Genomic DNA, 23,149 nt, shown 5'->3' with positions numbered 1-23,149 from the left:
TGACACCCGCCGGGTGATCAGGGGGTTAAACCTTTATTAGGTAATAAATGGCAGGTGCCCTGAAACTATAAAAAAATAACTAACCAACCAGTGTCACCTGTAACAGTTATATGGTGATCACTGGTGAAAGGGTTAACTAGGGGGCAATCAGGGGGCTTTATGCGGTAGTATATGGGGGTCCCTGGCGCTATAAAAAGTTGCGGCGAACCTAAATACCTACCTGCCTAACTAGCGTCACCTGTGACACTAATACAGCGATCAGAAAAATGATCGCTTATTAGGCTGGGTTCACACTGGAGCGATGCGGGAACGCCACGAATCCGCGGCGGGTTCCCGCATCGCATGCCTTCCGGCGGCAGTTCACACTGCCCTATGCGAACTGCTGGGAGTGTCAGTGAAATAATGACACCCCCAGATCAGTTCGCATATCGCAGTGCGATCTGCAAACTCGGATCGCATGGTGTGAACACCCATGCGATCCGATTCTGCTGCGGACCAAAAAAAGGGTCCCGTGCGAGTTTGCGGCGGGTGCGACACGAATTCAGCCATACTATCTGTATGGCTGAACTCGAATCGCACAGAGATCGGATGTGATTTGCACTGCAGTGCGGTGCGAATCACATCCGTTCTCAAACCGCTGCAATGTGAACCCAGCCTTAGTGACACTGGCGACGGGGGGTGATCACGGGGTTAAACCTTTATTGGGGGGGTTAGGGGGGTACCTTAGAACTAAAGGGGGCTAACCCTAACTGCCCTAACAGTTATTACAGTCACAAATGACACCAATGCAAAAAAAAAAAAAAAAAATGCAATTGGTGTCACTGTGACTGGGGGGGCAGGGGTAATTGGGGGGGTGATCGGGGGGTAAAGGGGGGGTGTGAGTGTGCCTGGCATGTTCTACTGTATGTGTGGTGTGTTGGTGCAACTCACCGAACCTCTCTCCTCGGTGCCGGAACGAAAAATACCGACACGGAGGAGAGAATACATCACTTCCTCTCCTGTGTTTACATTACAGGAGAGGAAGTGATGTCACGGAGGATTTCCATTCGTCGAGAGCGATCGCGAGGGGGTGGCCATGAATGAATGGCCGCCCCCTCATCCCGGATCGCTCTCGAAGGAATGCCGACCGCCGCAGGCACCGGGGGGGGGGGGCCCGATCAGGCCCCCCACCCGCGGGCAGGCAGGGACTTATATATACGCCCATATGCCTGCCCGTGCCATTCTGCCGACGTTTATCGTCGTGCGGCGGTCGGCAAGTGGTTAAGGCATAGGCCTGAACCACAATCTGTCTGATACGAGAAATGGTGGACGACGAGACCACCAGACCTTTTTTCGGACCAGCCGAGACAAACAGTCTGACTTCCGTAAGGGAGCCGTAGCAGACAAACACGTAGAGCCCGGACCACATCCAGGGAATGCAAGGCAACCTCTTTCTGGTGCGTCGGCTTAGGACATAGGGATGGATGTCCTCATTGAGATGGAATGCCGAAACCAGGAAGGAAAGGAAAGAGGGCTGCGGACATAGCACCGTCTTATTCTTAACCTTAAACAGCAGGACCCTGGACACTGAATATGTACAATGGTAAATCTTTTGAGAAGACGACTTCCGTGCCCTCAGCATAGTGGAAATTACTGAGTCAGACAGACCTCGGCCCCTTAGAATCGGACTTACAACAGCCATGCCGTTAAAACCAGCAACAGTAAAAGCAGGATGAAGTATCGAACCTTGCGCAGCCACCAAGGAACATCCACCACCAGTCGTACTAGGTTGGCATACCAAAGACGCCAAGGCCAATCAGAATCACCAGAATCCCCTCGGCCTCCATTTTGCGCAGTAGAAGTTTGGGGGGGGGGGGTATAAATCAGCCAATAATGCGCCCATGGAGCCACCAACACGTCTGACATGTCCGCCCAGGGGTCTCTTGTCTTGGACACAAACCTCTGCACATTCCAGTTTAGCCGAGAGGCCAGGAAGTCCACATCTGGTGTGCCCCACCTTAGGCAAAGGAGCCGGAATACATCCTTGTTCCTCCTTCATGGTTAACATATGCCACCGCCGTGGCGTTGTCTGACTGGATCCTGACCGGACGCCCCTGTAGCCTCCTGGACCATGTGGAGAAGCACCATCTGATTGTCCGAAGCTCGAGCACACTGATCGGCAGTTGGGATTCTTCCCGCGACCAGAGGCCCTGGGCTGACAGCACACCCAAATCCCCCCCCCCCAAAACCGGTCAGGCTGGTATCAGTTGTGATCACAGTCCAATGGGGGAGGAACGAACGAACGAACATTCTCTCGGACCGAAGACCTCAGCCACCAGAGAAGGGAATCCTTGACTAACTGGCTTACCCGAACTTGATAATCCAGGGATAATGGAGATTTGTTCCATTTTGACAAAATCTCCTTTTGCAGGACTCGAGTATGAAATGGAGCGTACGATACAGCTACGGAAGTGGCTACCATGAGGCCCATAACTCGCATGCAGAAGCGCAGTGACGACCACCTGCTGTTCACCAATAACCTTACCACGGCTTGAAGACTGCAGCTTGTCTGAAGGGAGAAACTCTTGCTTCTGACAAGTTCTAGCAGTAAGCCCAGGGACTCCAGGCGTTGAGACGGCACTAACACCAACTTCTTTAGGTTCAGCACTCAACCAAACTCCTGGAGCGTCTGCATGGCGATCGCTACTTCCTCCCTAAATTCTGAGGTGGAAGCTGCCCTCAGGGGGTAGTCTAGGTAACCCACGATTGTGATCCCACGTTGCCTTAACAGCACCAGAATTGGAGCTAACACTTTGGTAAAGACTCGGGGTGGTGACGCTAGGCCAAAAAGGGAAAGCCACAAACTGGTAGTTCTCTTCTGACTACCAATTGCAGAAACCTGATGCCTGAGGCTTATGGGTACATGTAAATAGGTGTCCTGGATATCCAGGGATGCCAGGAAGTCCCCCTGATGGAGTACAGCAACCACAGAGCTAACTGATTCCATCTTGAACCTTTGCACTCACAAAGCTGTTGAGGGCCTTCAAGTCCACGATTGGACGTACCCCTTCCGACAGTAGGGATGTCCACCGAGCTGCAAACTCCCAAAGACGACCCCCCCCCCCCAAACAAGAGTTGGGCAGGGACAAACCTTCATGCACTAACATTTTTGCTCGCAGACTTGCAAAACCAGGGCAATGATCTTGGGACAGAAAAGGCCCATTGCATGCTTCCCCATTCCTTGTAGATGAGCTTACGGAAACACCTTTAGGCGCGCGGGCCGGTTTGCGGGACCCAAAAGGGACCGCCACCTCAGCAGAAGTTCCTGCTGCATCCTGTATCTTCAGAGTATCCCACACCGCAGTGATAAGTGAACAGGGGCCGCCAGTCACAGCGGGACTCTAGTCTGAATCAGAGCTCTCCCCAGAAGATGGGAGGGGGGGGCAGGTGCATTTTTTTACCCCCCCCCCCCTTGCGCCCCATGCCGCTTCCACTCTGGCAAAGGTCTCCAGGACCACTGACAGAGCGTCCATAGGAACCGCATTTTTAGCTACAAGGAAATGGTCGCGTCCTCAGCAAAATGGCTGTGGCCCGCACGGCAGCCTCTCCTAATGCAAAATAGCCCAAGCACCTCACAGTGAAGAAAAAAGGGCGGTAAAGAGGGATAAAAAAAATAAAAATAAATAAAAAATAAAATAAACACAACAGCCAGCGCAGCCCCCCGCCAGGTACATACACCATACCCCATGCCCAGTCACACAGCGGCCCCAGCAGGGGGAGGAGGGAATGAGGGAGAGAGGAAAGGGAGAGTGAGACACCCCCCTAGCCGACCTCCCAGGGAATGCCCAGCTGCTCCATCCTGCCGAGGCAGAGAGAGCCATACTTGCCCCTCCTGTCGGGATTGTTGGACGCATTCCACCACAGACCCATCACCGGAGCAGTACGGGGGTGGCTGTCGGCCACGGCACACACTGACACGGACAGCAGTAGCCCGGTCATATGTGTGCCCATATAGCTCACCGGCCACCCCAAGAGCAGAAGGGGCATATTGTGGCCGACCCAGCACGTAGCTAGGGTCTGCTCACGCTCAATGGCCAGGCTAGGGAGACTACAAGGATCTATATTATCCAGCCCGTCACCCAGCTCGGCTGTTGATTGTTGATCCTGTGATCTAAATTGCAGAAAAAAAAAAAAAAAAAAAAAAGAAGTTTCCCAGGACCAATGGTCCCCTCAGGGGGCCAGGTCCTTCTACACTAGGCAGAAAAATACAGAGCCGCAGGAAGCAGGGTGAGGGGTTATAGCCAGAGGGACCATCCCCTGGGCAGTGCTGTGCAGTCTTGCCGATTTACATGCCTAGTCCTCTCCTGAAGGTAGCGTGATAACCTTAAGGTCAAGAATTAAAGGAGCTGTGTCCGTCAATGAACGACAGAGAAAATGTACTTGGCAGTTTATATTTACTTAAAATAATTGGATTTCCATGTTCTGTGTACTGCAGATTTGGAGATTAGGTATAGTGAATACAGGGCCTGGGCTTAGTAACACTAAGAAACAAAGCAAAATTTAGAGAACCATCAAGTGCCTTAACTGCAGAAAAAAAATAAAAGTAATTGTCATTTGTCTGTAAGAGCGGCTTGCATGTGTAATTCCCTTCCACAGGAAGTGGTCTCAGCGGGGAACATCCATAGTTTAAAAAAAAAAAAATAAACTATTAGATAAGCACCTGAACGACCACAACATACAGGGATATACAATACTGACAATCTCACACACAGGTTGACACAAGTCCAACCTCACCTATTATGCAATGGTACACTAAGCTGTAAGGACACCGGGTTTGTTCAGGAACACAGCATTTTGTTGATGTGGCTCTATTTATATACATACAACCCCCCCAGTCTGATTTCTTAATCAAAAGAGCTGCACGATTCTGGATAAAATTAGAATCACTATTTGTTTTGCTTCGAAGGGCATGATTCTCAGCCTAATATCTTGCACATTATACAAATAAAAAAAATAAAAAATTTGTGCTAACTTTTTTAATTTTACTGAAGTGTATTTTTTCCTATACTGTAATGCTCTCCATTTTGGTCTCTGCAAAAAAAAGAAAAAAAACACTAAGGTTGAATCGGGATCACGATTAATCGTGCAGCTCTAATCAAAAGGAAACAGCGCTATAACAAATCAATTACAAGAACCATGGATAATCACTACAAATTCCAAATATCCAATAGCTTTTCATTCAACTAAATGACATTCCTTATAAACACGCTGACAGAATACAAAAACCTATTGTTTTCTGGTGCAAGAAGTTAAGGTGCTATACAAACAGCAAATCCCTAATCATACAAACCACATATCTAGTTTGTCCCAATCAAAACGTGTCAAACATTTTGGAATAAAAATGTAGATGGCACTTTAGGCCATTGCATTTTTTTGTAGAGAACAGTTATTTTGAAGACTTACACAAGCACTAAAACATATGTGGTATCAGTGAACAAAAAATAAAATAAAAATAAAACTGCTAGATCTTCGAAGCTGGGCAAAAACAAATGTATGGCATATTTTCCTTTGAGATTCATTTCTAGCCCTTTAGTCTAAACATAATAAATGTAACTGGACACCAGTAAATCCAACAGTTCAATACGCCCACAATTTAAAGTTGGGTGCCCAAATTGTCCATGTGCATGAGGCAATGGCCTGAATATTCAGTTCAAATCAAAGTAAAGAAAGTTAGGAAATTACATACAGAGGTTGATTTTCAAATGACAATTTGTACAGGTTCAGATTGGTCAGGGTTGTAGATGAGCACCTAAAATAGTGCTTTCAACAATTAAATGGGTAAACCTCATCTGTCTTTACAAATGTACTCTATAGGTCACCCAAGATCTACTCTTAGCACATTATGAAAGATGCCAAAAGGTTTGAAGCAACCCAGACTTTCTGAAAGCAATGGATGCCAAGGTAATTAAATCAACAGGGAGCACAAGCTTCGCTGAATGCAGAGATAAAGGTCTAACTTGGCAGGAGGCCATCAGACCTCTGTGGCGAGACCATTGCAGCCACAAAGGGCAACAATCCTTCCATATAGTATGATTGGTCCTCTCTACATAGGCCATCGCTGCTTTCTAAAGAATACAAACTGCATAATTTTGCACACCTTTTCCTTTGATGCCCTTGAACTGTAAGTTTATTCGGCTTTAGATTTAGAAAACTCTCGCTCATCTGCATGCCATCATGCAGCTTACCACAAATAAAACATTCAGAATAGCCCTCATTATTCCTACCAACGACTGCCATTTCAATATCAGCGATCAATTGCCTCTTTTACACACATCCAAAATTCATTCAGCATCAGTGGAAGTCCTTTTGCGAGGCAATAAGTGGAAAGATACTAAATCAAAGCAAAACAGAATCAAGGTCTTTGGATAGCCAAGAGCACCAACTCTGCTGCTGCACTACTCCAGCAGCAAATTACAGTGACAACTTAATGACATTAACCACTTCAGCCCTGGAAGGCTTTACCCCCTTCCCGACCCAGCCTTTTTTGCGATCCTGCCTCGCTGTAACTGACAATTACGTGGTTGTGCGATGTTGTACCCAAAGAAAATTGAAAAAAAATTCCCCAAAAATAGAACTTTGTGGCATTTATTTTTAGCGCTGTAAACAAATTTGAAAAAAAAAAAAAAAAGCAATATTTTTTCCTTTTTGGTATAAATATTCCCAAATGTTATAATATATATGTAGCGCTGTCTCCTGACGGGCAGGCGCTATGGTTTTTTGTAAAGTTAAGTTGCCTGAAGCCACAGTTGGGCTTCAGGTTTATTTCTCTAAATTTCTGGTTTCAGTAGCTTTCCAGCTGGGTTGCACTGGGTTATCCTTGACCGCAGGTGTCGCTGTCACCGCCGGCAAGAGTAGAAACAAACAGTCTAGCTGGATGCATTGAATGCCACTTATCTCTCTGAACCAGCCCAGTGGGAGTGTTTTCTTGCTGTGCATTCTGGGGGGTGGTATTTAAGGTACCGACGACATGTTAGGGGGGGGGCGGGAGTACTTTTTGTCTGTTTGGTTCTGGTGGTCCTCCTGACCCAGCCCTATGGCCCTCCTGGCCTGGGGTATGGAACTATGCATCCTGAGTCTCGGGGCTGGCTGGCCCGAGGCGACGCTACTGAAGGGATGGGCCCGAGCGAATTTCAGGGCCTACTGATCCAGGGATGGTCCGGTGCCATCTCATCAGAAGGGAGAGGCCCAGCAACTAAAGAACCCCAGGGGAGGACTCTTTCAGGAGAAAACCATGCGCAAGGCTGGTTTCTCCAAAAGAACCTGGAGGCTTAGTTGAAGGACGCAACTTGGATTAACACTCATACGGTATCGCCGGATCGGCTGAGAGACACTGGTACCGTATGTCAGTTCTTTACATTTATCCACATCCCTCAGTAACATTCAAGTGTATCTCACAAGTCTGTGGCAGAGACTTTACAGAGCATCCCACCGGCTGCTAGGCCTAGTGAGAGAGGTCTATCCAGGGGTTGTCGAATCCAGTTGTGGACTCTTCCTCAGTTTAGGCCAATATGCATTCTATATATTTTTGGCAATCTATAAAATCGCAATAAGCGTCTATTGATTGGTTTGCTCAAAAGTTATTGCATTTACAAAATGGGGGATTTATGTCATTTTTTATAATAGCCGCGATCTGCGTTTTTTAGTGTGACTGCGACATTGCGGACAGATCGGACATTTTTGACACTATTTTGGGACCATTGTCATTTACACAGCATTTAGTGCTATAAAAATGCACTGATTACTGTGTAAATGTCACTGGCAGGGAAGGGGTTAAACACTAGGGGCGATGAAAGGGTTAAGTGTGTTCCCTTAGTGTATTCTAACTTTAAGGGGGGGGGGGGCTCACTAGAACATGACAGGTCACTGGGAGCAGTAGATCCCTGTCATGTTGCTAGGCAGAACAGGGAAATGCCTTGTTTACATCTCCCTGTTCTGCCTCTCCGTGTCACGTTCGTAGGCCACCGACGCACGGGTACGTAGTTTTGCGCACCCGTGCCACTTTGCCAACGTATACTGGCGTGAGCCGGTCAGCAAGTGGTTAACAAGCAGTGACAATGTCCAGATCATGAATATTAGGAGACCTACGAGACTAAGTAAAAGATAACTGTTCGCATGTAGCCACATGTCAAGATGTTACCTGCAGTTACGGATGGGTATCCAAGCAGGGACACATCTGATCTCACACCCATCCCTAACCACAGGTAACCTTGATGTGCAACTACATGCAGACAGACATCTGTTAGCCTGTCAATCCTTTGTACAGGCTCAGCGGCCACTGCTATTCACAAGCACCCATCATTCCAGCCACGAGAATCTGCCAACGCTGGACTCCGGTTTATGGAGCTAAACGTCTTGTGTGAAGAGTCGGCGTGTCTCAGAAGGATGGGCAGAGGTTCGCCCGTCTGAAAAACGGTCTAAAAATTGTCACTTTCTGAATTTTCAACATAAAACTGCAAAGTCTTTAAATAGATCATCTACAGTACATGATGTCAAAAGATTCCAAGAACCTGGAGAAATCTGTGTGCAAAGGAGGCTGAAACCAAACGTTAGCTGCCCATGATGGCACTGCATTCAAAACAGGCATAATTCTAAGATAAACATCACTGTATGGGCTCATGAATTCCAAAAATCACTGTCTGAACACAGTTCGCAGTGCCATCCTAAAAAGCAAGGTAAAGCTCTATAATTCAAAGAAGAATCCATATCTGAACATGATCCAAAAACGCCGTCTTCTCTGGACCAAAGCCAATTTGAAATGGTCTGCTGCAAAGTGGAAGATTGTTCTACAGTCAAATTAAAAATGTGATTCTTTTTGGCAACCATGGGCGCCGAACCCTCCAACTAAAGAGAAGAGGGACTTTTTGGGTTATCAGCACTCAGTTCAAAAGCCTGCATTTCTGATAGTATAGGAGTGCACAGAGGATTGGGCAGCTTGCACATCCGCATATTGCATCTATGACAATAGCATGGCTTTGTAGTAGAAAAGTATATATAGAACAGCAGAGGAGATCACTGTACTAACATCAGATTGTTCGTACAGCCCCTGTTCAGTTGGAGGAAGGAAAAAAAAAAAAACAAACACACACACACCTAATGTGTACCAGCCTTTACCAAAACCATAATATGAGAGCCTACCCAATCAGGCAAGCTTATGCACCACAGTTGTTAAATCTAAAGGAGGATGGCACGATGGAATTGACAAAATGTTTATATTAACCACTTGCCGACCGCCGCACGACGATGTACGTCGACAGAATGGCACGGGCAGGCATATGGGCGTACCTGTACGTCCCTGCCTTCCCGCGGGTGGGGGGCCCGATCGGGCCCCCCCCCGGTGCCTGCGGCGGTCGGTATTCGTTCGGGAGCGATCCGGGATGAGGGGGCGGCCATTCATTCATGGCCACCCCCTCGCGATCGCTCCCGACGAATGGAAATCCTTCGTGACATCACTTCCTCTCCTGTAATGTAAACACAGGAGAGGAAGTGATGTAATCTCTCCTCCATGTCGGTATTTTTCGTTCCGACACCGAGGAGAGAGGATCGGTGAGTTGCACCAACACGACACTTCACAGTAGAACATGCCAGGCACACTCACACCCCCCCTTTACCCCCCCCCCCCCCCCAATTACCCCTGCCCCCCCCAGTCACACCAATGCATTTTTTTTTTTTGCATTGGTGTCATTTGCGACTAATAACTGTTAGGGCAGTTAGGGTTAGCCCCCTTTAGTTCTAATGTACCCCCCTAACCCCCCCCAATAAAGGTTTAACCCCGTGATCACCCCCCATCGCCAGTGTCACTAAGGCTGGGTTCACATTGCAGCGGTTTATGAGAACGGATGTGATTCGCACCGCACTGCAGTGCAAATCACATCCGATCTCTGCGATTCGAGTTCAGCCATTCGCCGCACCCGCCGCAAATTCGCACGGGACCCTTTTTTTGGTCCGCAGCAGAATCGGATCGCATGGGTGTTCACACCATGCGATCCGAGTTTGCAGATCGCACTGCGATATGCGAACTGATCTGGGGGTGTCATTAACATTTCACTGACACTCCCAGCAGTTCGCATAGGGCAGTGTGAACTGCCGCCGGGAGGCATGCAATGCTTTATTTTCGTTTTAGTTGTTACAACAGTTCGATATAGAATAGGAGGTTCGACATAACTCTGACAATAACAATCTGTCTATAGAACCTGTGGTCGAATGTGCCTAACCTTACCTCTATTAGTCCAAAATTATATAGAGAAAATATTCGACAGAGAAAAAAAAGATTTGACAGAGAGAAAAGATTCTGCAAGTTACTGTCCTAAAAAGTGTTTGGGGACCCGGGTCGTGCCCCAGGGGACATGGATCAATGCAAAAAAAAGTTTTAAAAACTGCCGTTTTTTCAGGAGCAGTGATTTTAATAATGATTAAAGTGAAACAATAAAAGTGTAATATTCCTTTAAATTTCGTAGGGGGTGGTGTGTATAGTGTGCCTGTGAAGGGGCGCATGTTTCTGGTGCTTAGAACTGTCCCTGCACAAAGTGTCATTTATGCAGGAAAAAAAGTCCTTTAAAATCACTCGCAGCTATTATGAATTGTCGGCTCCGTAATACAGAGAACACTCATTGAAAGTCATAGATCAAAAAAATTAAAAGCGTGGGGGCCCCCCAAATTCAATTACCAGGCCCTACAGGTTTGGATATTAAGGGGAACCCTGCGTCAAATTTAAAAAAAAAAAAATTGACGTGGGGCCCCCCTAAAAATCCATACCAGACCCTTTATCCGAGCACGCAACCTGGCAGGCCGCAGGAAAAGAGGGGGGGACGAGAGCACCCCCCCTCCCTCCTGAACCGTACCAGGCCACATGCCCTCAACATTGGGAGGATGCTTTGGGGGTTTGTGACCCCCTCAAAGCACCTTGTCCCCATGTTGATGAGAAGGGCCTCATCCCCACAACCATGGCCGGTGGTTGTGGGGGTCTGCGGGCAGGGGGCTTATCAGAATCTGGAAGCCCCCTTTAACAAGGGGACCCCCAGATCCCGCCCCCCCCGCCCGTTTGAAATGGTAAGGGGGTACAAAAGTACCCCTACCATTTCACAAAGAACGTGTAAAAAATAGTTAAATAAGACAAACACACTTTTGAAAAAATTCATAAAAAATAAATAAATAAAAAACATTCCAGCGGTGCTAATCCACTCTTGCTATGCAGCGACGAATCTCCGGGTTCCAGCGATGGATGATCTGATCCAGCGCAGCGAATCCATTCATCTTCTGTCTCCACGGAGGAGACACTGCGGGGATTCCGGCGGCCTGATGTTTGTTATATGCGGAGGGCGGGGCCACCCATCACCTGACCCCTCCCCCTCTGATGCAAGGGGAAACCCGGGTTTCCCCGTGACGTATGGTTGACCCCGCCCCCCTCTGATGTAACACAGGCAGGTTTCCGTTACATCAGAGGGGGCAGGGTCACCCATACGTCACAGGGAAACCCGGGTTTCCCCTTACGTCAGAGGGGGGCGGGGTCAGGTGACGGGTGGCCCCGCCCTCCGCATATAACAAACGTCAGGCCACCGGAATCCCCACAGTGTCTCCTCAGTGGATACAGAAGATGGATGGATTCGCTGCGCTGATTAAGATGAGCCATCGCTGGACCCCGGAGAGATGATCGTCCGTCGCTGGATAGCAAGAGTGGATTACCACCGCTGGAATCTTTTTTTATTTTTAATAAAAAGGAATTTTCCAAAAGCGTGTGTCTTAACTTTTTTTTTTTTACACTTTCTTTGTGAAATGGTAGGGGTACTTTTGTACCCCTTACCATTTCAAACGGGGGGGGGCGGGATCTGGGGGTCCCCTTGTTAAAGGGGGCTTCCAGATTCTGATAAGCCCCCCGCAGACCCCCACAACCACCGGCCACGGTTGTGGGGATGAGGCCCTTCTCATCAACATGGGGACAAGGTGCTTTGAGGGGTCACAGACCCCCAAAGCATCCTCCCAATGTGAGGGCATGTGGCCTGGTATGGTTCAGGAGGGAGGGGGGGCGCTCTCGTCCCCCCCCCCCCCTTTTCCTGCGGCCTGCCAGGTTGCGTGCTCGAATAAAGGGTCTGGTATGGATTTTTAGGGGGACCCCACGTAAAAAAATTTTTTAATTTGACGCAGGGTTCCCCTTAATATCCCATACCAGACCTGAAGGGCCTGGTAATTGAATTTGGGGGACCCCCACGCTTTTTATTTTTTTTATCAATGTCTTTCAATGAGTGTTCTCTGTATTGCAGAGCCGACAATTCATAATAGCTGCGAGTGATTTTAAAGGACTTTTTTTTCCTGCATAAATGACACTTTGTGCAGGGACAGTTCTAAGCACCAGAAACATGAGCCCCTTCACAGGCATACTATAGACACCCCCATACGAAATTTAAAGGAATATTACACTTTTATTGTTTCACTTTAATCATTATTAAAATCACTACTCCCGAAAAAACGGCCGTTTTTAAAACTTTTTTTTGCATTGATACATGTCCCCTGGGGCAGGACCCAGGTCCCCAAACACTTTTTAGGACAGTAACTTGCATATTAGCCTTTAAAATTAGTACTTTAGATTTTGAACGTTGGAGTCCCATAGACTTTAATAGGGTTCTAAATTTAAACACGAAGTATGCTATATACTAGCTCCGTCGAATCTTTATACATTCGACAGACACCATAAGCCTTCAAAGACAGATTTGACCGTAATTCATGTGGATTTTTCGGACAAATGCAATTTTTGAACGAAAAAACGAAATAACGAATTTCGAGAGTACCTAAATAAATTTTTCGGACGAAAACGAAATTCCAAGATGAAATATTTTACTCTGCACATGTCTAGTATGAACCAGTTCAATCCATTCATTTTTGTTAGTAATCTGGCGATTCCAGAATGCCCCTGCTTGTAATGCTGGAACACCCACTTGATGCCTCCTACATATACAAAGCCTGAAGTAGACGGGAAAAATAAATAAAAATTAAAAACAAAGTACAGTACTATGATGTTTCTCTCCACAATTTAAAGTTGCTGAGAGGATTAAACATTGCACAACCTTTTACAAAAAAAGTCAATTTTTACTGACTGGGAGGTAGCCTGCGCGTGCTGTAACTACAGAGGATTACAGAACTCAGATTAAGGTAAAACAAGTAACATTCTGATTCCAGCAATGCTGCAGGGGGCTGAAATACAATAGCACCTAACTAATTCGTTTCACTTGTTGTCTGGACATGCTCGAATATAATTTAAAAAAAAAATATATATATATATATATATATATATATATATATATATATATATTATATATATATATATATATATATATATATATATATATATATATATACACATACACACACACTTGCCCCCTTTCCTGAAGAAAATTGTGCCACAGAGCTGCCAACTGTCCATGTGAACCCTACCAGGCCGCAAATGGACGGTTTGTATCGCAACCGGTTCAGCGGGAGCCAGACCAGCTTCCTTCAAACCATGGACAGGCTGAATGTTACAGATGATATAGCAAAAATTCTCTCTCTCTCTCTCTCTGATGGGAGAGTAAAATGGCTCGGCGGGAGGGATTACCATGTCAACATTGTTTCGATGGGTGAACCGAACAGATTTTTTTTTTCCTGCAAAGAAATTTGCTCCATGTAAGGGATGCTTAAGACCCTTCAGCAGGAAGTTAACCCAGTTATATTTTGAATGCAAGACCACCTTAATAGTAGAGCGAAAAAAAAAAAAAGTCTAAAACCTCTGCCGACACAATCATTTTCCTTTTGTAAACTGTTATGTTAATAAGAGAAGCTAGGATGGATTCTTTACAATACACATGATGTAATTGCTGAGACTCAAAGCAAACATCTGAGCCAAATTTTGGCAAATAATTTAATCCGGCCTGTGATGCCTCAAAGTGATACTATCACCTTGCCGATTTAGGGAAAATTGACAGTTCCCATGTAAAGCCCCCATGAACCATTTTAAAAACTCACCCACCCTCCACCAATCACCTCTAGCTCCCAATTCATAATACCTGGTGTTTGCAGGTAGGGAAAAAGCATGTGACCTCCCACCACAATGGGATGCTTGTACCTAGTAGCCAATCAGCCCAAGGACTGTCACAATTTCCACTCCGCTCCAACAGCTTTGAGCACTGGGTACTTTGGTGCCAGATCTTACAAAGGAAAGAGTGGTGGAAGGCCCTGGAGTGTAGAAAGTAGTCAAGGATAGGCAACACAGACTAAAGTGGAATTATTTAGCGGTTACTGTATGACAACACACCGCAGCTTTGCAGAAATGTTTTCTTAGGTTGTAAGCTCATGAGCACTGCACAAACCGCTGGTGCTATATAAATATGGACTAAGAGCAATAGTGTCACTTTAAAGCAAGCTGTTTGAAGGACAAATAAGGCAGCCGCCAGCCACCATTACTAAACTCCTTCTGAAGATGCTAGTTGCCTGACTATTACTTTGTCAATGAAACGAAAGAGCAGATTGGGAAAGTCAGCAGTTCCAATAAACAGACATGCGCCATGTCAGTAACTGACACAAGTCAGCCAGGCAACTAGTATTTGGAGAATGGAAGTAGCACCTGCAGGCTCATCTCAAAAGATATCCCGAGTGAGGTTTTAGGGTCCAACCACAGTAGGTTTGAGATGGGTTTCAAAGTGGAATTCCAGTTTAACCCCAACTACTATTAACCACTTGCCTACTGGGCATTTAAACGCCCTTCCTGCCCAGACCAATTTTCAGCTTTCGGTGCTCTCACACTTTGAATGACAATTACTCAGTCATGCAACACTGTACCCAAATTAATTTTTTGTCCTTTTTTCCCCACAAATAGAGCTTTCTTTTGGTGGTATTTGATCACCTCTGGGGTTTTTATTTTTTGAGCTATGAAATAAAACACATATTTCTTTGTTTCTGTGACAAAATTATGCAAATGATTAATTTTTCTTCATAAATTTTGGCCACAATTTATAGGGTTACATATCTTTGTTAAAAATAACCCAAATTAGTGGATATTATTTGGTCTTTGAGAAAGTTAGAGAGTCTACAAGCTGTGGTGCGAATCATACAAAATTGATCACATCTGATGTACTGGTGGACTATCTCACTTCTTGTGACCCGAACAAGTTAGGAAAGTACAAACAGCCCCCAAATGACCCCTTTTTGGAAAGTAGACATTCCAAGGTATTTAGTAAGAGGCATGGTGAGCTTTTTGATGTTGTCATTTTTTCCCCACAATTTTTTTCCACAAAATTGTCATTGTAATAGGTTATTTCTCTCACGTGGCATGTGTATACCACAAATGACACCCCCAAAAAAAATTCTGCTACTCCTCCTGAGTATTACAATGCCACACGTGTGGGACTTTTTCACAGCCTGACCACATAGAAAAGCCCAACATGCAGGGAGCCCCATCACGTGTTCTAGGAGCATAAATTACACATCTAACTTGTTGACTACCTATTACACTTTTGAAGGCCCTGGAGCACCAGGACAATGACACGCGGCACCGACGACAGCTGGCACTAACAGCTGGCACTTTTTTTTTAACTTACGGCCACTGCAGCCGTTAATCTCTCCCTTCTCACACGCCGTCTGTGTGAGGAGGGAGAGCGGCGCTGAGAAATGATCTCATATTTACATATGAGATCATCTCTCATTGGACACGCCGATCGCGCTGTAAACGGCCGCTGTGATTGGCCGTTTACATCGATCTGTGACTGGCTGTGTCCGAGAGATACGTGCACAGAACTTCCCCGATGCGCGCTCGCGGGAGCGCGCATTGCGGAAGTAAACAGGAGGCCGTTCAGGGACGGCCTCCCGGCAGTTAGCGTCCACTCTGTAGCCGTCTTTCGGCTATAGGGCAGGCGCGAAGCGGTTAAAACTGTCCCATCCTCCTCCCAACACCTATGCTGACTAACCTGTGTAAGAGAGATGTACACCTACCTATTTTCAGGCCACTCCAGTCTAGTCTGGTCATGTGATCTGGCTCCCCAGTGCCAGCCAGCTTGGCTTCAGGGGAGAGTAGGGAGCACTGACAATGGATGGGCCACAGAAACTGAGAGGATGTAACCACTCCAGGCCTTACTAGCCATCGTGAAGCACTCTCTCCTCTCCCCTGCAGCTGACACAGGAGATCATCTGACCGAAGGGGGCAAAAAATAGGTAAGCCTACACATCCATTTTACACAGGCTAGTACACATAGGTAGGGGGGAGGGAACAGCTTTAAGAGCAGTTAGGGTTAAGTTGGAATTCCACTTTAAACTAATATGCGTTTGTTCCTTTGTACGTAAAGTGAGAGACATTTAGAATAGTACATTTCCTGGTGTAGATACATTTTAAAAAAATGCTAGATGTCTGGATGCAACTTTAGTAAATAATCTTCTGAGTGAGTCACAACTCTGGGAACAGGTATGCTGTAAATGAATAATAACCTTATTTCTATACTTGTTTCAGGTAGTGACTTAGGAAGCACTGATGCCAACACGTTAGTATGACAGTCCAACAGCTAGAATTTTAACAGCAAACTGAGTTTCTCCTAACAGGTTTCCCTTAACATGCATAGACACACTAATACTAATTTTTTTTATTTTATTTTTTTATGCGCTAAACTGCAACACACAGGTGTAAACTAGTCAAAAAGTAATGAGACTGGTATTATAAATGCATTTTCATGAAACAATAGGTTTTATTAGAGGACAGACAATAAGTGAATGGACCATTATTCTACTGTATGTATATAGGTGTCAAACCCAAACAGTATGAGACGTCAGGAGTTACCTTCCCATCAGTCACATTCACACCTGTACAATTCTGAAGCGGTTAAACACATGCGAAAACCGACCATAAACTGCATCAATAGATCTGACATTTTGGTCAATGGCACTGGAGGTGCAGAAGACAATGTTAAGATAGGAAAAACTGATTTAAATTGTCTTTTGTGTGCAGCTTCACAGGCATTTAATTGTGCAAAAATGTACAAACGTGGAAAATTCCTAAAACCTTCCATTCACTTTTACAGGGAGGAAAAGACATGGGTGCAGTTTGTGTCCATTATGGCACGTCCCAGTACAGACTTGATACATGTATACTGCATATGCTACTTCCCATTGGAGGTGAAGAGGCTCTCTTATGCTAGCTGTATGTGGCTCAAATTTAACAAACTCCAAGGGAAGTCAGTGTGTGGGTAGCTTAACCGCTTCAGCCCCAGAAGAATTTACCCCCTTCCTGACAAGAGCACTTTTTGCAATTCGGCAGTGCGTCGCTTTAAACAATTGCGCGGTCGTGCGACGTTGCACCTAAACAAAATTTACATCCTTTTTTCCCCCACAAATAGAACTCTCTTGGTGGCATTTGATCACCTCTGCGGTTTTTATTTTTGCGCTATAAACAAAAAAAGTGGGAATTTTGGGGAGAAAAAAAAAAATAAATCGCAATATGTTTTGCTATAATAGCCTCCAAAAAAATGTATTAAAAAAATGTTCTCGTCAGTTTAGTCCGATATGTATTCTTCTACATATTTTTGGAAAAAGAAGATACATTTTTTTTTGCAATAAGCGTATATTGATTGGTTTACGCAAAAGTTATAGCATCTACAAAATAGGGGATAGTTCTATGGCATTTTTAGTATTAATTTTTTTACTAGTAATGACTGCGCTCTTCGATTTTTTGGGACTGCAACATTAGGGCGGACACATTTTTGGGACCATTGTCATTTATACAGCGATCAGTGCTATAAAAATTTCACTGACAATGAAGTGATTAACCACTGGGGGCGATCAAGGGGTTGTGTTCCCTCTCTGTGTTCTAACTGAAGGGGGGGAGATGACAGATTGCTGTTCATACTTTGTATGAACAGACAGTCACTTTTCCCCTCAGAGAACCAGAAACTGTACAGAGAGCGTGAGAGCGAGATCCCGGCTCTCAGTGTGTCAAAAGTGATCGCGACCGTCCGGGCACTCGCATCAGCTCCGGGGGTGAGCGCACCCCTAGTGACCACAGGGCGAAGCGACGTTACATAACGTTGTTTCGCCCAGCCGTGCCATTCTGCCGCAGTAAAACTGTGGTGGCTGGTCAGCAAGTGGTTAAAGCCTAATTCAATATCAGAATGGGAAGTCCACCGTACTGCTGCAGGAACATTTCCTGATTTTTTTTTAGTCTCATGAAGGAGTGGTGACTGCAGAAAAAAAAAAAAAAAAAAGAGAGGAAGCGCTGACAACAGCTGGGACACCACTCCCAGGAATTCTCAACTGTTGCCAAGCGCATCCTCTTCTCCCCTGCAGCTGCCGTTCATCCGCACCAGGATCACATGACCAGAAAGGGCTAAAAATAGGCAAGCATAGACATCTTGGCAGCATTGGGAGCAGGGGACATTTTTAAATATCATTAATGCTCAGTAGTAAATCCACTTACTAACAAAGCAGGAATTAGGCTTTAAATTACAATTTAAAAAGATACTCATTATGCAGGGCAATGCAACAGGTTCACACTAATTCTGCCATCACTAAAGCTGCACATACCTTCCCCTCACCTGCCATCTAAAGTGAAGGCAGATGGCAGTGTTTGCTCTAGTTTGTGCTTACACAATACTTTGCATTCTTCCCAACCCATGCAACAACGCTGAGACAATCGCCAGCTATTACACGGAGTGGGTCACATGCTTCTCCATACCCAGAAGTCCCAGACATTTCCTTAAGTCCTGACAACTGAACAAAAGGGTTAATAAGGGCTGAATGCACACTTAAGAAAAAAAGAAAAAAGGTAAGGCATATATTTATGCTGAGGGTTTAGAAATACTTCACACTAGAGCTGCACGATTAATCGTTAAGAATCGTTATCGCTATTCTATGCGGATAATTCTCTGCTGAAGCAGACAGCTGTCAAAAAACAAAACGAGAAAAAAAAAAAAAAAAAAAAAAAAAAAAAAACAGCAGTCCACCAAGTAACACAACATTCCTCAGTCACAGAACTATAAACATTGTAATGTTTAGTCCTTTAGAAAGCAATGAACTTCAGTGAGGGAGGTTTAACCACTTAAAGAAACTTTTTTCTGACATTTTTTTTCAAGTTAAAATCATTATTGCTAGAAAACTACTTAGAACGCCAAAACTTTTTTTTTGGGGGGGGGGGGGGGGGGGGGAATAGTGCATGTGATCAGCACAGGACCAATCAGCACTGTTCAGACAGAGGGTCGGGGGTCCTGCAGCCTCATAGTTCATTCAAGGGAGAATGAAAACTCCTCCTACAAGCTTTAACCAGACACTGAGGGAGGTCACAAGACTGCCCTAACTGCTGATAAGAAAAAGGTATTTACCAGTTTATATTTAGTAAAATAGCTGCATTTCATGTTGTGTACTGTGGGAGACCAGATATAGTAAATGCAGGTTTAGTAACACTTTAAAGCGAAAATTCCACCCATCTTCTGCACACTCACTCCATCTATACGGTATGAATTTAGCTCATCCCTTTACCAATGCAATTTTTTTCCTTCTAATTGGAAATACATTTAATAGTGTGATTTCTTCTGTACCTCTCCGCCTTGGCGATTACGCCATTATGCGTTTCGCAAAGGGGTACAGGGATAGCAGCATCATGTATCCCAGGAGCCCCTGAGAATCGCCTACTGACTCGTGTTGGCAACCTCTCAGGAAGAAGGATAGCAGCAGCATTACTGCGCATGCACGAGATCAGGAGGTGCATGCTGGGTAGCCAGCTGCACGTAAATGCCACAAATGAAGACAGGAGGGCTTCAGATAACCACAGCCAAGATGGAACCTGCCTGCTTGGGATCCGTAAGTAAAAAACAATTTTTCAAGAAAGTAAAAGTGCAATACATAACATATGACGCAAATGTTAACGTACATTTTTGGACAATTACAAGGCAGTTTTTTGTTTTGTTTTTTTAAGTGTATGGGGGACTGGAACTCTGCTTTAAGATGGGTCTAAAGTTATAACTCTAACGGTAATGCATTCCCTGCATGAAGGTAAAAAAATGTTTTAGCATTTGCTCCCCACCCCTAACCCCCCCCCCCCCCCCCCCAAAAAAAAAACTCACCTGTGGCCTGTACTGAATCAGCGCTGTGCATAGCTGCATCTAGCATCTCCCCTACCTCACAGCCTTTGCTAAGGCAGTGGGGGCCATTGGCTCTTGCTGCGGTTAGTCCAATCCAGTGAGCAGAGAACGGGGCTCAGCTTCACTGTCTGTCTATAGATGCAAGCAGCCCAGCTCGGGGGAGAGCCTGCATGAGTGCCCCCCGCTGGAACTGTTTTGCTATGGGGGTACTCAAGAGGAGCACTGGTGGGGCACCTGAGAAGGGGATCGGTGCACTCTGTGCACCACCACTGCACAGTGCAGGTAAGTATATCTTTATTTTTATTAATTTTTTAATGAAAACACCAGACTTTAGCCCTGGTTCACATTGATGCTACTTTGAAATCGCGCCCACTTCACTTGAAGTAGCACAATTTCAAAGTGGCAAGGTCTGCGCGATTTCAGGTCCTACTTGATAGACATCTGTGTGGCTTCATGCACAGATGTCTATTGAAGTCGCATCTAAAATTGACAAAAGTAGTGCAGAAGCTACTTTTGCAAATCGGTGCGGCGCTGCAAAATCAACGTTGCATCAATTGGAACGTCATTGCCTCCAATAGGCTGCGACTTGCCATGCAATTTGCTCTCTCAAATCATATGACAAATCATATGCTCCAATGTGAACCTAGGCTTACAAACACTCTAATGCTGCTTTCACACTAGGTTTTTCAAGCGCTTTTGTTTTTTAAAAAAGCGCAAGAAAAAAAATGCTTTGATTTAGGTCCCTTTCTGCCTAAAAAAAAAAAAACTGACCTGACCGGACCTTGCAGTCTCCCCTATGGAGCTGCAGGTGTCAGCTGACACTTGCTGCTATATGATTGTGTCCGCAACGTTCAGACAGATGGTGGTCCTATTTCCCCATCTGTCTGGTGATCAGATGAACACAGACAGGCAGTCTGTTTCCAACCTTTTACCCCATAGAGGAGGCACAGTGGAGCGGCCAGGAACGGTCATCCACCTGCTCAGTGGGGAACAGTAGAGTTATCCCCCGCTGAGCAGGCAGATTCCATTATGACGGCGGTGCCCATGTGAAAGGGGCCTTTAAGTCTAGGAATGTGTTCACACTGGGGTGGTACGCATCCATTGCAGTGTAAAAAAAAAATCCTGCTTGCAGCATGTTTGGGGAGATAAAAAAACTGCCCCAAAAATGCTGCTCCCTATTGAAATGAATGGGAACTGCATCAAAAACACCCCCACTGGTTTTTGAGTCGCATGTCCTTTAAAACAGTGGTCATCAACCCTGTCCTCAGGGCCCACTAACAAGCCAGGTTTTATGTATTACTTTGGGGAGATGCAGACTAGAATACTGCACTGAGCAGCAAATGGTATCACCTGTGATATATTTCAGTTATCTTGCAAACCGTTAGTGGGCCCTGAGGACTGGGTTGATGACCACCGCTTTAAAAGCCACACAGTGCAAAAACGCTCCCATTTTACCGGTAGCTTTGACGTGAATCAGTATGAAAAGCAAGCGCCAATGACAGTTCCCAACTCCTGACCTTTACCTGTAATAACCAATCTCACAGCGGTCCATTGCTTGGTCACATGACCAATGCCTAGGCATTGAAAAGATCTGGGCCAGAGGATGCTGATGATGTGAATGAGAAGATAACATCCCTGGAGGAGCGGTCACCCCCCTTATGCCAGTCTATGCCCCTGTAATGGTGCTGGGTACAGGCAGGACGTCTCAAGGTCACCGGTGTGCTCTGACATTCACTCTGCATCTCTCCTTACTACATTTTCCTGTACAACCATGACAGCCATAACCAATGAGAGCCGGGTTGGCCCTGGACCAATAGGAGGCCAGAAGGCAGCGACGGAGTGATCTGCGGGAGAGGGTCGGCGCTCACCTGTGAGCGCATCACTCCATAGCAACTGCGCCGTCCCCTCCCGCCGCTGGAGGATGGAGGAAAAATAGTCCCCCGGCCCCCATTAGAGAAGCAGGGAAGATGGGGCCCACTACACCGGAGGAGAGGATGGGGTGACGTCAGCGGACAGGTACCGGAGGAGCCGGGGAACATTACCTTCTTCACGGTCCTTGGGGCCTCACTGACTGCGCCCTCCGGGCTCCCCGCGCCTTCTCCCACCTCCCTCGGGCGCTGCGCCGGCTCACTTCTCTTCATAGCGGAGGCGGGAAGCCCCTTTATCGCCTGGCTGAGCGGAGGGGCGGCCGAGTTGTTGTCCGGTTCGGCCATGGCAGCGGAGACCAGCGGGGCCCCGTCGCTCGGCTTGTCCTCCTTCAGCTCCACGTCTGCTATCTTCGCGGTGACCAGCTGTACGGACATGGCGAGTTCTGATGCGGGAGCCTCGGCTGCCTTCTGATGCACACAAACACTAGCACGCTGCCGGCAGCCGCTGGGTACGCCCCCCGCCCCGTGCGCCTCGGTCCGCCCCTCTCTCGTAGCGCGTCATGGGAAGTGTAGTTCCCTCCTTAGTGTGGGCACAGGCATGCGCGCCAGGAAAGGACCACAAGTCTCTGCATGCTGTGCGCGCGACTTCCTACCCGCAGCGGCATGACGGGAAATGTAGTGCGCGCTCGTGTCCCGTGTATGGGGAGAGGGGAAAACGCACTACAATACCCGATAGGCCTTGCGGCGCTAGTGATGAGGATGATTGTCAGGGGGTGGGGCTTTACCGTTTCAATGATCTTTATTAGCAGTGGGGATGGGTGTGAGGTGTGTAATAGTGGCACAGGCCAGCAGCTCTCATACTAGTTAGTGTATGGGCGGCTGTGTACATAAATGAATGGGCTCAGTATGTGATAAGAATGGCAATGTTTCAGTGTAAATACATGCAATGGGCAGGCCCTTTAAAGAAACATAAAATGTAGATAAATTATTGTCAGGTATTGGATTTTCATGGAAGCCAGGCCTTGTTTTAGTTTCACACTGACTGCTATTTGCCCAGGTTAGTTATTTTCAGCTTTACTATCAACGTTTTAGTGCCAAAAAAATGCTCCTCCTTATGACCTCAATCCCTGACATCAGAGTTCTCCAAACCTTTCAAAACAAGGG

The 23,149-nt window shown here is 46.3% G+C and overlaps 1 protein-coding gene across 4 annotated transcripts in view; it reads right to left on the bottom strand.

Annotated features, from left to right (window-relative positions):
* The window catches only part of AHCYL2 (adenosylhomocysteinase like 2), a 164,357-nt gene extending 141,854 nt beyond the window's left edge, over nucleotides 1–22,503 (bottom strand). For 3 of the 4 annotated variants that reach the window (XM_077472934.1, XM_077472936.1, XM_077472935.1), the window contains exon 1: nucleotides 22,160–22,503. In XM_077472934.1, coding sequence (XP_077329060.1) covers nucleotides 22,160–22,420 — 261 coding nt within the window. In that variant the 5' untranslated portion in view covers nucleotides 22,421–22,503. The remainder of the gene's footprint in view (nucleotides 1–22,159) is intronic. The other variant, XM_077472937.1, reaches the window with a different exon arrangement.
* Nucleotides 22,504–23,149: the final 646 nt, after the last annotated feature.

This window comes from Lithobates pipiens, unplaced genomic scaffold, assembly GCF_037356315.1.
Source record: "Lithobates pipiens isolate NorthernLeopardFrog02 unplaced genomic scaffold, aLitPip1_a1.2 Scaffold_8, whole genome shotgun sequence".
Lineage (NCBI taxonomy): Eukaryota > Metazoa > Chordata > Amphibia > Anura > Ranidae > Lithobates > Lithobates pipiens.
The sequence above is the reverse complement of the archived record's forward strand: the minus strand, read 5'-3'. Positions and strand labels throughout refer to the sequence as shown.